Source organism: Fringilla coelebs (genome assembly GCF_963513975.1).
Source record: "Fringilla coelebs genome assembly, chromosome: 3".
Classification (NCBI taxonomy): domain Eukaryota; kingdom Metazoa; phylum Chordata; class Aves; order Passeriformes; family Fringillidae; genus Fringilla; species Fringilla coelebs.
The window spans coordinates 62,550,255-62,565,664 of NC_140030.1; the positions used below are offsets into that span (position 1 = coordinate 62,550,255).

Genomic DNA, 15,410 nt, shown 5'->3' on the forward strand with positions numbered 1-15,410 from the left:
CTTCCAAATCACATAAACATCAGGAATATTGGAGGGCTGGGGCACAGGGCCTTAAGAGGCCAGGGCAGAAAACAATGCTGTCTCCTTGCAAGAGAAGCTATAAATAGTATTTAGCATCTTCAAGCAGGCAAGTTCATAAGTGAGATTGCCTGACTGTGAACTGGCTTCTTCGACAACTTAGTATTCAGGAGAGAGAAGAATTGCCATAGCAACATTCCCATCTTCTGACATGTATCATGCAGATCATGTAGTCAAGGCAGCGCAGCACCCTCTCACACATGTGCTCTGTGAACTTTTGTGTGCCTGACAATATTAAAGAGAGAACTGTGTCTCATGATTGACACACTTGCCTGTGTGTCTTTATGAGTCCTTAAAAAATATATGGAAATGCTTCCCTTCCCCCATCCTCCTCCTTTGAACTGTTTTCTCTTTTCCATCCCACTGTAATGATGAGAACAGCTCCTGCCCCAGATCTGTAGATATATGTTCCTGACAGTAGTCCTACGCTATGCAAATGTGTAAACTGCAAAATGCAGAGAGCTTTAAAAAATTAAGTATATCCAGCAGAATCTAAATTCTGAGTGCTGAAAGGGACTAGAAATCTTTCAGTACCTGCATAATTAATGCTCTATTAAGCAAAGCCTTACATCTCTTTTATTTTGGTTTTTTTATTTATTTATTTTTTGCTTTGAGTTAGCCCGAAATCTCCAGACACACACATCAACCATTCCTATGGCACATGCCAGTATATATATGCCACCCTGTGTGGGAGCTGAGTTCACAAGCAGAGCAGAATACTTGTTTGCAGGCAGGGTCTGGCTAACCCCTGGGATGGCTTTGGCTGTTTGGACTTCCCACTGTAGGAAAAGCACTACACATCACACAGGGCTGAGCTGTGGGCCATTACAAACAGGGTGCTGCAACACTGTGCAGTGACAGCCATGCCTGTAACCCTGACAGCAGTGACAGCCAGGTGCCTGACTTTACAAGTGCTCTTGGATTAATTGTATGATAGGTCCATCCAGTGGACCCCTTTCTAAGCTTACTGCCTAGTCAGTATTGTGGCTTTTGTGGCTCCTGTCAAAACCTCTGTAATGTTAGAAAGAGTTGGAATATAATGACACCAATGTATTTATGTGTGTCTCCAACTACAGCTATCCCACCATTGGTTCTGACATTAAAAGTAGCACAATATACTGTCACGTACCTGCATACTTTCTCCTCAGACCTGGGATTTTACACACTGTGCCATCCTTGGCAGGATGCCTATTGCACCATTTCTTTATACAGGTTGGCTTCAGTAAACGCCTTCTCTAAGGAATGGGCTCAAAATCCTGCATAACTCTAAGGCCTCAGCAGAAAGAGACCAAAACCCATTTTGACTGAGTGCTCTCTCTGGACTATATGCACCTACCTGTGGGCTACACCTGAGCAAGGTAATTTTTCTAACCGGGTTGTTTTATCCTCTCTTGGCTGCCTAATAAGCATTCACTGCAAAACATTCCCATTGGATGGAAAAAGCTCCCATTGTTTGTGCCAAGGGGCCTCCCTTGTACAACTGTCTGCTGGAGGCAGGCAACCTTTGCATGGTAACAGCTTCTTCCATCTTTCCCCCACCCACATTCCTGTCCTCTCCACCTCTCTTCCCCAATGTTTATGGTTACTGTACAAAGCTTGGTACCTTACACGGTAGCAAAGGAACCAGGACCCCATGACACTCCAGGCAGGTGAATCTAATTATCTAGTGGTCAGCATTGCTTAGTGGCTCAGCTAGGATTACATTTCCAATGAGCCATCTCCTGAGCTTCACCCATGTTTGAAAGCCCTCCCTGCCTTGGTGTATACTACACCTTTCCATTCCAAGATTAAAGAAATTCCCTCTTCATAACTTGTTCCATGGTAACTCTTGGCCAGAATATGCACAGGTAGTTGAGGTCCTCCATTACTGTAATTTCGCTGCCTCACTAAGTATTGTATGACTAACTGCCTCTTCCTACTCTATGACTAATAGCACTCCTGTTCAGCCACTCCATTCTCTAGAGAATGGTTTTTCAGCTTAATACCAGTCACAGAAGAGGTGTACCTCCCTCTCTTTTATCCCATTTCATCTGCCAGGTGTAAACTTCAGAGCCAAACTGAGAACCATTATTATATAAGAACAACTTATTTTATTGTACATAGTAAATAAGCTAAGAAAATTATATATAGACAGCTATCCAGGCACTGTTCTGCCTGCAGAAATGCAGGAACTGCAGGGTCCTGCAGCCACAGACTATTCCTGTTGCTTTGGGCAGGATGGCCAGCAGCTGACCAGCCTTATTCCCAGGAGAAAAGTAGGAGGACAAGGGGCTGTCAGTTTGAAGTTATGGTGGCATTACTGCCCCTGTCAAGAATGATGCCTTCCACAGCGCCTGATTTCTTCCCATATTAAGTAAGTAACTGCCATTTAACATCCAACTGTCATCACTTGTTTCTGCAGCAGATCCTGTGTGTATACATATGTGTATACATGTGTGTCCATGTGTGTGTTGAACTTCTATCTACACAATACAAATACAGACGGGCCTATCTGCATAATAGAAAGCAAAGAGATATTCAGTCCTAGAACTGACTGCACTATAGCAATCTCTACATTCAGAATGCACACTGCAGAGATACTTCTCCAGCCTAATGGTAGACGTTTATTTTTTAATACACAAGCCATATATGAAATGCTGAATTTGAACACCATGTTATGACATTAATAACACAAAAAAGATGCTATTTCATTTCTGTCTCATTTTACACAACTCTATGGAACAGCAGATACCTTCTCCAGTGGGCCACAAAGTCTGTGGCCTACCTTTCAAATTTCTGTAGTGGCATTTATTGTGATGAGGTTCAAATCCCTTTACAGCTGTGGTCTGAACAACAAAGGGGTACTTAAGGGAATAAGACTACAACTTGCTCTTCTGGGTTACATTAAAACCCATTGATTTCCATCTGTTACTTGAACAAAACAGAGTGCATTTTGATAAAAATAAAATTGCTCATTTTGGAGAATATACGCTAAATATATTTCACGTTTGTGGTCTGCAAATTGGGCAGTTCTGTTCTTCCTAGTTACTTAAATAATACAAGCAAGAGGCAGTAGCTATGCTCAAAATGCACATTTTCACTCTAAGCCCAAATGCCTGTCATTACACCACACAAAATGCCCCACTTGCCAGTCCACTTGCCCCCTCATTCAGCAAAGCCCCTGCAATCAAAAGCACCAGTGCATTGCTGTGAGGTCAGGATGTGCCCAAGAACTCTTCTAAACAGACCTCAACAGCTACATCCTTTTACTTTCCAGTTTAGTTTCATTCTCCCTTTGCTCTTACTTTAAAAAGAGGAGAGAGATCATTGCTACTGTAGAGAGCTGACCAGCCAAACTTCCAGTTGTTCTTTTCTTCCCTGTGACTTTGGCAGTCATTAAACTCCCAGGTTTCTGTCCTTCCCAGCAACACTGGTGACCCCAGTTTAACCAGCTGGCCACAGCAGGTGAAGCTCTGAACCACAGGAGCAGAGCAATGGGGTACCCTAGTGGAGACTACCTCCAGGATGCACCAGGCTTTGATCAGGAGCTTTCTTATGCTGCTGCAGACAGAAGACACCTGTCACCAACATTTGACCCTACTCCCAGAAGGCATTAAAAGATAGGACTAGTAGCACTTCTCTAAGTCTGCATTCAGAGGTGACCTCACCTACACCTCTTCTATTGCTTGCTCCTTTACACCAAACCTGCCTTGGTGATGCTCATCTCAGGCTCATGGTCTCTTCAAGACTATACATTTTTGATGATAAATCTTTTCAGTGGTCACTCTAATGGTATCAGAGTCTTCAAAGGCTACTGAAGTACGAATCGGAGCAGACTGACCAATCCTTGTAGAAAATAAAAGGCAAAGAATATATTGTTAGGATTTGAAGTAGTCTTTGAAAAGCAAATTCAATAGGAAAAATGAACTGAGAAGTGCCTGAGTTATACACTGCCACTACAAACTGCCCCCTGGAGCCTGCAGAATGGTGAGCCATTTGTCAGTCTACTCAGTGTCCAAGTGGCTTTGACACGCACTGGTGGTGATTTTGCTAATATTACTCCCATGGGCAGAGAAGCAAAGACTAGGGAAAATTAGGGAAAATATTTGTCATTTTCCTTTAAAATAAAGCAATGGTTGCTATACAAAGACATCAAATTGCAGTTTTATCCCACACAAGCCAAATCACAGATTGAAATAATTTAATGTTGAAATTGTGGCACAAGCTTGTGAATTATGGCAAAGCCTTTGAAACAGAATGGTATGGGAACTATGAATATGTCTTTTGGGGCAGCCACATGCAGGCAGAAAGTCAGGATGAGCTTTCTAAAGCCAAATAGGGGACACAGTCACAATGAAATTCATGACAACATGGTGGCTAGGCTTTCTAACCAGCCTTTTTTTCTAATCCCCTATTTTGTGTTCTATTACTAAAAAAAGAGATGACTAAGTTTGAAAGGTTGGGTATTGAAGAGTGAGGTAATGTCAGCATTTAGGCTGTCTGTTCAACCTTAATTTGGCCCCTTGTGAGTATGAATAATGATATTGCCTTTAATTGGATGATCACACTATTTTTTCCTGTGCCTCATTCATAACACTTGATGGATGGTGCTCACTGAATGATGAAACTGTATTTTGTTTTTTCCTCATGGTTCAAGGTGTGGCAGCCTTCCTTATTTACTGCACACTGCGCTCTTCTACGACAACAAAACTAATGATTCCTTCACAGAGTTTTCTATGTGGTTTATCATAACAGCTATAACAAACACTACTAATTTCATTTTATTGCAGTCCTCAAGGGAAAAGCTAGTTTTTTTCACTTAGTTCATCCATCTAGAACCTATTCTCATTGCTCAGATTGTTATCAAAGCTTGGCTTCCCTCACACTTCTACGCACCTTTATTTGCATCAGCTCTGGGGAATTACTGACAATACATGGGTTGCAAAGTGGCTTCCCATTCTGGTCTGTGTCTTGGGTAGTCAAGGCATGGAGAGGATCAACAGACCAGGGATGGGAGGGAAAATCCTACTCAGCCACAACTTTAATTATTCCCAAAGCTGATAAACACTCTGGAGAATTACCTGTGCACTAAAGGGAAATGCAGGCTTAATATTTTTCCTAAAATTTGGACCAAGACAAATAAATATTCCCCATAACCTCAGAAAAGCTGCAAACATAAATGTTGTCCTCAGCCTGAGTTCCACAGCAAAACTAGAGAAAAGTTTTCTAGACTTTTTTTTCATAGACTTTCACTTGGAAATAAATTACTTGTTCTGACAAAAAGCTTTCCACCAAAAAAATAGTTCCCCCAAGAGAAATACCTTTCAGGGACAATTTCAGCCAAGATGGTTGAAATTTGGCAAGTTTACAAGTGACTTTTATTTTAGTCATCATTCATCCATCATCTTTCTTAAGAATGATAGATTGTGTAATCCTAAAGGGAATGAACATAGTCTAGAAGAGTGCTCTCTGGGTACACAGGCCCCCAAGTTATTTATATCATGGTTCATACATCAGAGGCTGGATTTAATGCTCTAAAATGTTTTTGACTTTAAGTACGATGATTCAAAGCTCACAGGAGGTGGAGAACTTTTTGAGATGTGAGAAGACAAATGGAGTTCAAACCTTCTTGGAATACTATAAATTTTCCTAAACCAAATGGAACCCACCACGTTTTGTGTCACATATATTGCCTTTGGCTAACACTGCCAACCTCAGGGGCTTAACCAAGATCTAAGCTTGGTGTCTATTTTTTTCAGGTGCTGAATATTCACAAATTCACAGATATGAGGGATGACAACTTTAAGCATGCCTATGCTACACCTCTGAAAGGGAGCCTTCTTTCACTTGGACACCTACCTATGCATTCATCTATGAAATCTTGATCTCTGACAGTTCTGTTCTCTTTATATTCTTACTACATTTTCTACATTGCATATAATGACATGGTATTAGAAGAAAAACCTATCTTGAGCAGGTACAAAACTTGCCGAGAAGGAGGAATCTTTCCATCAATGTCAATTTTTGAGATCTCAGACATTCAGTATTCAGTGGTGCCATATATACAGCAATGAGCAGTGAGTGTGCTCTAGCAGAATGGGTACAGCTGTGTGGCATTTTGGCACTTCTTATTTTTATTTAACACATTCTTCCCATCAGAATGAATTCTGGAATTCTGTGAAGGAAACAATAAAAAAAAAAAAAAAGTCCTAGACTTAACAGCAGAGTATAGGTTATGCAAATTCTTCATATGACAAAAAGTCAACAGGATTTGTGCTTTGGGCTTCCTGCCCTAAGCCACAGTTGCTGCTGTTGTAAAGTACAGCCAGATCCCCCAGAACATTCATTGTCCACCACTACTTTCATGTGCTACCACAGCTTTCAGAAGCAGTGACTTTAAACAGTTCCTAGCTCACTGAACATGACTGAATTAATGTCTTCTTTCCTTCCTGAGTTTTAAAAGCCTGTTGCAAGTAACATCGTGCACATCTAATGGGGAATTCAGGAACAGCCGAACATAATATCCTTAATGCAAGGCCACATGGCTATGGCCATTTGCTTCCAAATTCTGCTGGTTTTGTGTGTCCTGTCCTCTCCCTCTGTAGGATCATTAGAAGAGCTCCTTCTCTATCTGGCCACTTATTTCCATGAAATTTCTAGTAATTTGCTTAGCTTTGAAACTCTTGATCAGCAAGTTAAAAATAATCTAGCAGATGGATAGACAAAGCCAATATAATTACTGAGTCTTATTTTTGAAGGAAACAAACCAAAGGACATTGTTGAACTTATGCTGTTTTGTATGATAGTGTGTACATAAATATGTTTAAAAAGTACTGTGGAGGCATGTAATGAGTTGCACGAGATCAGTTTCCCCCAGAATTATTCCAGAGCGGAAACATTGTTAAACAGTATTATAACTCTGCAGAAATCCCCTTACTGAAAACAACACATTAACACTATACATACTCAAAGTGCTCTGCATGTGTTAAAATAAATTACTAAATACACTAATGAAAAAATATGTGATAGGAATAGCAATACTCTGATTGTAAAGCTACTTTTCAATAAATATTCTCTTGCCAAAAATTATTCTGTTCCCTTTATTTTAGTTCTTGACATTTTTTTCTGCCTACTTGAGTTACTTCTTGATTGTCTAATAATTAAACAGAATCCTGTTAAACTTAAACAATCACTAGTGTTTTGCAATTGAATTCCTTATACAAACAGGCATACGCTTAACTTCAAACATTTGCTTATGTGCCTTCCTGAAGTAAGAAGGAACTTAAATGCTCTCCCTTCTACAACACAAACAGCCCAGCCCCCCTACCGAGAACTTACAACTTGAAAATGCAGGATTTGTTATTTTACTACAAAAATAAGAAGAAAAATTCTCATGTAGAAATTATATAATCTACAGTTGACAATGGAAAACCTGAATATGCCATAAATCCATCTAAAATTTCAAGAATCAGCATGAAAAAACAGAAATGCAAGGATAATTTAATCTTTATTTAGGTCCTAAGATCTTAACACTGCAAGTAAGATTTCACTGGACTGGTAAAATTATGAACATAACAAATTTAAGGCAGCTGTTACATAGTGTTACATTAATGTTTCACTCAGACTGAACTCTTCTTTAGATACATTCATGCAATTAACTTCTAGGCTGTAATTTGAAATATATGGGATTGCTTTGTTTCCCTGTATTAGACCGATCTGGTTAAACTTTTCTCAAACACTACAGAGAATGGACTCGCTGTTTTTCTTGGCAGAAGTAAAAAGATCTAATGACTTGATGGTTAAATGACTTATTTGATTCAAGAAATGCATGTTGAGAATGCCTTGGAGATAAATATACATCTTATATGTGTATGTCACATGCAAGCATGGAGAAATTGAAGGTTGAAATATTAATATTATTCTTAGCTAAAATCATTTTCCCCCCATAGAAAACCCAAAAAATATCCTTGCACTGAGAAGTGGGCCCATGAAACTTCTTCCTTTCCAAAAGATTCCCCTCCAGGCCAAACTCTGTTGGGGATGAGAAATCTTCCACGCAGCCGTAAAGAATCCTCTGTGTTGTCTCTTATGTTTCACTCCGATTTTGGCTTTTCTTTTCCTTCTTCAATACCTGCAAACATATGGAGAGCAGCTTCTAAAAATCTCTCAACAAAAACAACGCAATGAAGGGTTTGCTTAGAGAGGTTCCTCTAATGCACTCATCGTTCTTTTCCCTTTATTGACGTTGTTTCTCCTGAACTTGCTTGCATGTGTTACCTCACCTGCTGTGAAGGTAAAGAGCAGCTGCACACCTGATGGCAGTGGTTGTCCAGTAATGAACTGCACAATCCTCCCTCCCTCACTCCCGTTTTCAGATCAGCCTGACCCCCTGCTGCACACCCAGCCTTTGACAGCTGCAGGGCTCTGGGAACACTTAGTTCCCTCACCTGCTCTGCTTACTTACTAGCAAACTAAAATAGAATCAACTACTATAGTTGATTCTAAGCAAACAACTTTGTTTGAAAGAAAATTTTAATAACTGTGTTTCAGAATTCAATAATTGGAATCCCCTCTCCATTTCAACATTGGATTTTTAAATATTTGCAGGTACATCTCCCTTTTTCCAAAGCAGAAGAATGAATAAACAATTACTACTGAGAAGGTGCCTTTCTCTTCTTGTAGTGGCCATTTCTTTCAGTAATATCAGGAGGACTGAGTTGAATGTACAGCTCCTTAAAGAAATTATTCTAACTGCAGGATTTGTCTCGTTTCTATGCTGGGCTGGGCAACAGACTGTGTTTTTTCTGGCAATGGAAACATTCAGCTATTTCATATGCCTGTTCATGGACAATGAATTACTACTGGTATCTGACAAAAGTATTGTTCTTCTGACTAAGCCCTCTCTGCCAGACATCTCAAATACAAATATTTCTTTTGGAGTTTTTCAGGCCTGCTGCATGCTGGAAAAGAAAGACTTATGATAACCAAAGGCAAAAAAGAATCAATGCCTGAGAATGCTGAGAAGAAAATTCAGTCACAAGTAAGATCACCTGCTAGTGCAATATATGCACAGGCAATAAGTACACCGTAAATCACTTAAAAAACATAGTTAATGAATTCCAATATGGGAAACAATAAGATTCATCTGCAGTTAGAAAGCACAACTGCAGAGCTGCCTTGCTGAAAGAAACAACACCCAGACAAATGGGTCTGCATGTTGCCAGCAGCCCAAGTACAATGGCCCTGGGTGTTGCTGGCACACCGGTGTAATGGGAGAGCCACAGTTAAAGGTTTAACAACCAAAACAAGGGACTGGGACCAAAAGATTACAGACAGTTTACACTGTTGCTCTACAGCAACAGTGTCTTCTGCTTTCTCCTAGAAGGAACTTTTCCAATAATTTTAAAAGCTATTTTATTTGCCTTTTTGAAAGCACCTCTTTCCTTTCTTCTGAAGCACTCTACTGCAGATGCATCAAATAGTTTGGCAGGAATGCAGATATCCTCAAAATTGTGGACAGACGCTGGCTTGTACAAAGGGCAAATTTTTCCTTCCCTACCATGTTTGTGGTTTAACTTGGAAAAACTAACTGCAAATCATTTTGTCAGTAGTGAGGTTCTTTTTAATGTATCTCCAGAGGCAAATAAAAAAACTCTAAGCCCAAAACAACCCCTTCTCACCCCAGAAATCTTCTCATGGCAGACTGTTTTGATTTGCAGTCTTATTGCTCAAAAGCCCCTTTTAAGTGTACAGTTTTCAAATAATATTTTCCCAGGTCTTGCATGGTGACAGACTGGCATAATTTTACATCTCTGCTGTTTGTGGTGTTCCTGCCACACACTTCGGGTTAAGTTTGCGCAAAGCGTTTCAAGCTCAGCAAACCAGCACGTGACTCATGGCATTTTCTGTTTTGCAAGTGCTTGAACCACAAAGGACTTGGGATCAATATTCCTTATCTATGTGAAGGAAATGATGGAGAGGACAATAATGCCAGGGTAAACCTTGAAAGATGTTGGGAGAATGACGAAACTGAGTTAGCTCCTCTAGGGCGGCAGGCTGCAAGGAGCAGGGATTTTGTTATGTGTACTTTGGAATAGTGCAGGACATTTTCCACCATCTACTTATTCATGGACTTGCTAAGAATATGTGATTCTTTACCACACTATTATTCTTCATGCAGGACTTAGGTCAAGTGAAATTATTCCTTGCAGCTGCCTTTTTTGGAAACATCTTTCCTGAATTAACTTAAAGATGTTAAATAAATGTAAATTTGACACCAAACTGAGGACTGAATACCCGTCTTGAACACTATGACCAGCGATTGATGGTCCTAGAACAAAAACAAAAAGGCATTCTACACCTGGATGCTAATATGGGCAAACAAAAAGTAAAACTGCTTTGAGCTTCTAGCATTAGATTCTACCTGGTTTTGAAGGACTTGTTAAAGAGAGTTGTGTGTGCGATTAGCTACTACGTGAATTTATTTCCCTCCTGTTGCAATTTGCCACAGCAGCTATTATGAATGTTGTTTGCTTATTTCATTCAATTTGATAAATGAAAAACATCTTTCATAGATAAAAGGAACCTACTTTTAATCTTGTGTTTCTTATTTTCCCTTTTCCTCTCCTCAGCAATGGGTGGCCTAGGCAGGATAGATGATGTAGAGTCTGCACAGTTAAGTTTACCCTGCACTAACGTGATCTTTCATTCCTGTTATTTCACTGACAAGAACATGTTCATTTTCCCTGAGTAAATTTATATGGTGAGAAAACGCCTTATACCTGAAAATACGAAAAGAGTATATTTTCATTTCTCAGTCTAAGCCTACCATTAATGGCATTTGCACAGAATGATACTTTATTCTAGCTGCATTTAATGGGTTCATCAGCTAATAAGTGGGTTGCAAACATCTCAGGTAATTGCCAAGAGCTCCTAAATTAGTACTGTAAGTTATAAAAGAGAATACATATTCATAGCTCATCAGGCTCTCCAGCAGACATTCTGTTCATCCGTCTGTTTTTAAGGGCAGGCAAGCAAGATGTTTCAGTGGAACTTCTGTCATTTTCCTTTGTTTTAGTCAGCTTAAAACATTCTACACTTTCAGAGAAACATACTCAAGTCCTGATGGTGTATTTCATGAGATAATATTCCTAAAACAATACTCACATTTTTGCGTATCCCAGATGTAGTTGTTCAGGACTTCTCCCACCAAGTAGAATACGTTAATTATTATGGTAACGGCTGCAAAAAAGATTATTTTGACACCTGGGCTGAGGTGCTCAAGAAGCGGGTACACCCACACTCCTGTAACGTGGTGAATCCAGCACACCCTGAAACAAAACAAAAATAACAAGCTTGGCCTGTAGGCTTACCTACTGTAACCCAAAAAAGCAATTATTTGAAAGGCCTGTAAGTTGCAGGTGAACTGGAGCATGTGGATGGCATCCACCCGGAACAGACATCACAGATGATGAAACTATGACTGATTTCCCACATTCTTACTGCTTTGCTTTCAATTTATTATGAGCAGTTGGCCCGTTTTCATTTCTGATGTAGGCAGGTATTTCCTTGCTCACTTATATTTCTGAGGAAACCCCTGTTTTGTGCCAAAGATGGAAACTGCAGCAGCCTCTGTTCCAAGCAGGTTCTTTATCCTAAAAGCATTCAGGGTTCTACAGGCTCTCCTACCATCTCTCTCTGCTTTCTGCAGTTATCCTACTTTCACTTCATACACATTTGCGTTTTTCTTTTGCTTTTCCTCGCTACACATGGTAATCAGTTTTTGGGTTTGCCAGAAGCATATGGTTTAGATTCTCTTTGAGGGAATAATTTCTTCAGCAACTGTGTTTTAGATTGGTCCGCCTTTTCTTTCAGCTACCTGCTATAATTTGGAATCTAGTAATTTTTCTCTAGGTAAGATAAATACTTTTTTTAAAAGACCAAACAAAACCACACCTCAAAAGTAGTGCCCAGCCCCACAGCCAATATACAGTAAAAGAAAAGGACTGATGGTGATTTGCTGGTGACACAGAGATTTTTAGCATTCAACTGCAGAGAACATTGTTGGTACCCTAGCTCAGGAGACAGACTGCAAGCTTTACTGCAGTGCAGCCTGAAGAAGCACTCCAGGTGTGTGGTTTTGCTGTGTGCGGCTGCAGTGGACACCTGTATCCTCTGATGGGATTGCTTTTGTGTTGAGATGTAATGCAGTGAGCGGTGAAGTCAGAGGGAGCAGAGAGAGACCATACATTCCAGTAGGTGGAAGTTAAGAAAAGCAAATACTGGCAAACAACTGAGCAAACACCTCAGAGGCTAACTGGGTAAAGTGCTCAGTGCAGGCAAGCTGGGTCTTTGCTGGGCTCTCTTCAAGAATGTAAATCTTTTCATTTCTGACCTGAAAATTTGAGTGAAAAGCTCACAGTGAAGCACAGCTAGAGCAGCTGCACTGTTATACATGGGGATTTCCATTATTTCATTCCCTTGCTGATGTTTCTATTTGCTCAAGGAAGATTTTTCATCGCTAGATCAACAGTCAAACGCTCCTGAAGGGCAGAGATAGAGAAGTCCACAGAAAACTGTTACCATAAAATTCTGTCACACAGGGAGTACAGAATCCCTGTTTAACAATCACTCTGGAAATGTACATGGTTGTCATAGCTTCTCTCCTCCCTGGAAAAGCTTTTATTACAGCCCAGCCCTTAACAGTTGGACACTTCACTTGGGAAACTACATGTGTCAGTAAATTAATCTGCACGATCTAAATGCAATTAAACCCCCTTTCTCCAAATCAGTTCACATATGGGAAATTATCTCTGTACTTTACAGTTATTTTCCCCAGCATTCTTCTGTGATAGAATTAACCTGACAAGATAAAATTATCTATGAAAAAATGAAGGGTTCCTGCGTAACCCATGGTAACAGGGGACACCATGTTCTTTTTGATGAAAGAAAAAGATGAGACAGTTGGGTAGAAGGTAGTGGGATGTCCCCTGCTACCAGGTCCGCTTAGCAGGGAATGTCTATTATTCCCTAACAATTTTCAGTTTCATTTACTTTTTCCAGTTTTCATTTGGGTTTTTTTTTTCCCTAACGATCATTCTGTGAAAAACAAGCTCCAAGGAAAAAGACTGAAAAAGAGCCAGTCTCTTTCTCCACTTATTTTCTCTGGTGTGAGGAAACTTCCCAGGATTATAAAGTTATCATTTACAGAGGGACTTTTCAAGGGACCTTCTAAACGGCATCTACGTAGCCAGTTTTACGAACCAAGTAGAAGTGGCTTTTACTAGAACACATTTATGCTAGAAACAGGAAGCATTTTCTAAATCCAACCAATGAGTCACTGATGAGCTCCTGCATGTCAGCAATATCTGGTTAGTTCAGACTTTGCAGACAGCTCACATACTCTGCTCCCTGCTGCCCAGCACAGGAGCCCACTCCCTGCATGTCGATGCTGCTCGTGCCTTCAGTGTAGCTGTTGTTCGCCTGTCCCTGGAGTGGCCACACTGTCAGAACTGCTTTGAGCACAAGAGGAACCAAGCACCACTCTGGAGACAACAGTCACAAACGCACCTGATCCTTCTAAAAATGAGCCGCAGCACGTTGCTGGCTATGCTGGGGTGGAGTAATATTAGCCTTCTCTCACTGAGCAGTGACACACTGACTGCTCCAGCATTGTCTGTACTACAAACGGGAGCAGCAAAGGGACAACTGCTGCCATGGAAACCTCACCTGGTGGCCTTTCTTAGTGGGTTTGCTCCTGCTGCAATACAGGCATTCTCGAGGCTGCACTATAAAGGGCTGATCAACCATTAGCATAAAGCTTCCACACAAGAATGCTGATTGCCAACGTTAATGAATGCCTTCAGTGCTGCCACTCCAGTAGCCATTACTCCTATCCAACCTCATTATTAGCTAAGCACAGAGAAGCATGCATTAAGATTTACTTAGGAGTGCAAAAACTAGATAAAATTGAAGACTTTGTTATTGAACAGGTGTAAAAAATGTGCTGTTTAGACAGAAATAAACTGAGGAGAAAAAGAGGAGTAAAACTGGACTGGCTACTTCTGAGAAGATAAAATTAACCTGAACCTCCCTGTGATTTGGAACAGTAGCAGCTGTATGTAGACATAACTGTATACTTTCAAAGATGAATGTGTTACAGGTCATGGAGTTCATCTAGCCATTTGTTAGAAACAGTAAAAAGAGAAGGAATGGAAATATTCACACACTGTATTTAAATTAAAATGTCTGTAAAAAAAAAGTGGTTGTTTTTAGAAATTTTCAACCAGTTGGTGTAGAAATCAGAAAAAGCTATTTGAAAATGCACAGTATTGCTTGTTTTTAACAAATCTGTCAAAAAATGTGACTTTGTAGCTAGTTTTCACTTCTACTATACAGTAGATGTTTTATATCTCTCCTATCAAAGTAATCAGGAGAAAATGAAAACTATGCAGGGAACATACATTTACATTTATTCTTTGGATGTAGATCTTTTGTTAATGAGGAAAACTAAGCACAAAAATTTGTTGGAACCTTGTGGTTTATGCATACTCTGTCAGTTTAAATGATACAGCTGTAACAACAGCACGTGTAAGACCTTAGTCCTGGCAGAATCAAGCTCAACAAGTGAGTATAATGGCAGGTAATAGCCATGACAGCTCATGAATTTTGTAATGGGAGATGTTGCAGAAGATGGTTGCTCCTTCATGGTGGCTGCTCTCAGCTATTACAGCTCGGCAGTACTCTCAGAGTCTCCACCCATTTCCTGCCCAGTTTGAGTCCTTCATCATAATCTGTCATCATCAACAACCAGTACTATGAATTCAGGAAAAAGGGGCTGCTAGATGAGGGGCTATGTAACTTCTCAAGAGCAGCAAATGAAAGGACACAGAATAATAATGCATGACATAAAATGTGTGAAGAGCTTCCAATTCTCTTCCTTGTGACAGAAGAATCACCTCAATGCAACTCAGAGACAAGAAATTCAAATCTGATAATGGAAATATCTTTCTGAATGATACCTAATTAATCTCTGGAATGCTCTACCCTACCTTTCAGTGATACATCACTGAAATAGAGATATTGAAAAAAGTTTTGAAGTATGAAAGTCTGGAAGCCTATGTAGTTCACTCATCTTCTCTAGGCCCAATCATGCACTTCTAGCCAGTTTCTGAAATCAGGAGATTGTACAAGCAATAAGAATGGGCACAATTATGCCTAAGTTTAAAGAGTACAAAACGATCTAAGCACCTACATTTTGACATAAGTTTTGGAAGAAACCTCCCCCTTCAAGGCTGGTTGTTTCATAATGGTTTGCTAAGCTCTTCTGAAGCACCTGACATTAGCTCTACCTG

General features: G+C 40.1%; 1 protein-coding gene across 1 annotated transcript in view; it reads right to left on the reverse strand.

Moving 5' to 3' along the window:
* Positions 1 to 7,435: 7,435 nt before the first annotated feature.
* The window catches only part of AIG1 (androgen induced 1), a 123,161-nt gene continuing 115,186 nt past the window's right edge, over positions 7,436 to 15,410 (reverse strand). Inside the window, exons 5-6 of the mRNA XM_084201888.1 lie at positions 11,224 to 11,387; positions 7,436 to 8,188 (exon numbers count right to left, since the gene is read on the reverse strand). Coding sequence (XP_084058014.1) covers positions 8,151 to 8,188; positions 11,224 to 11,387 — 202 coding nt within the window. The 3' untranslated portion in view covers positions 7,436 to 8,150. The remainder of the gene's footprint in view (positions 8,189 to 11,223; positions 11,388 to 15,410) is intronic.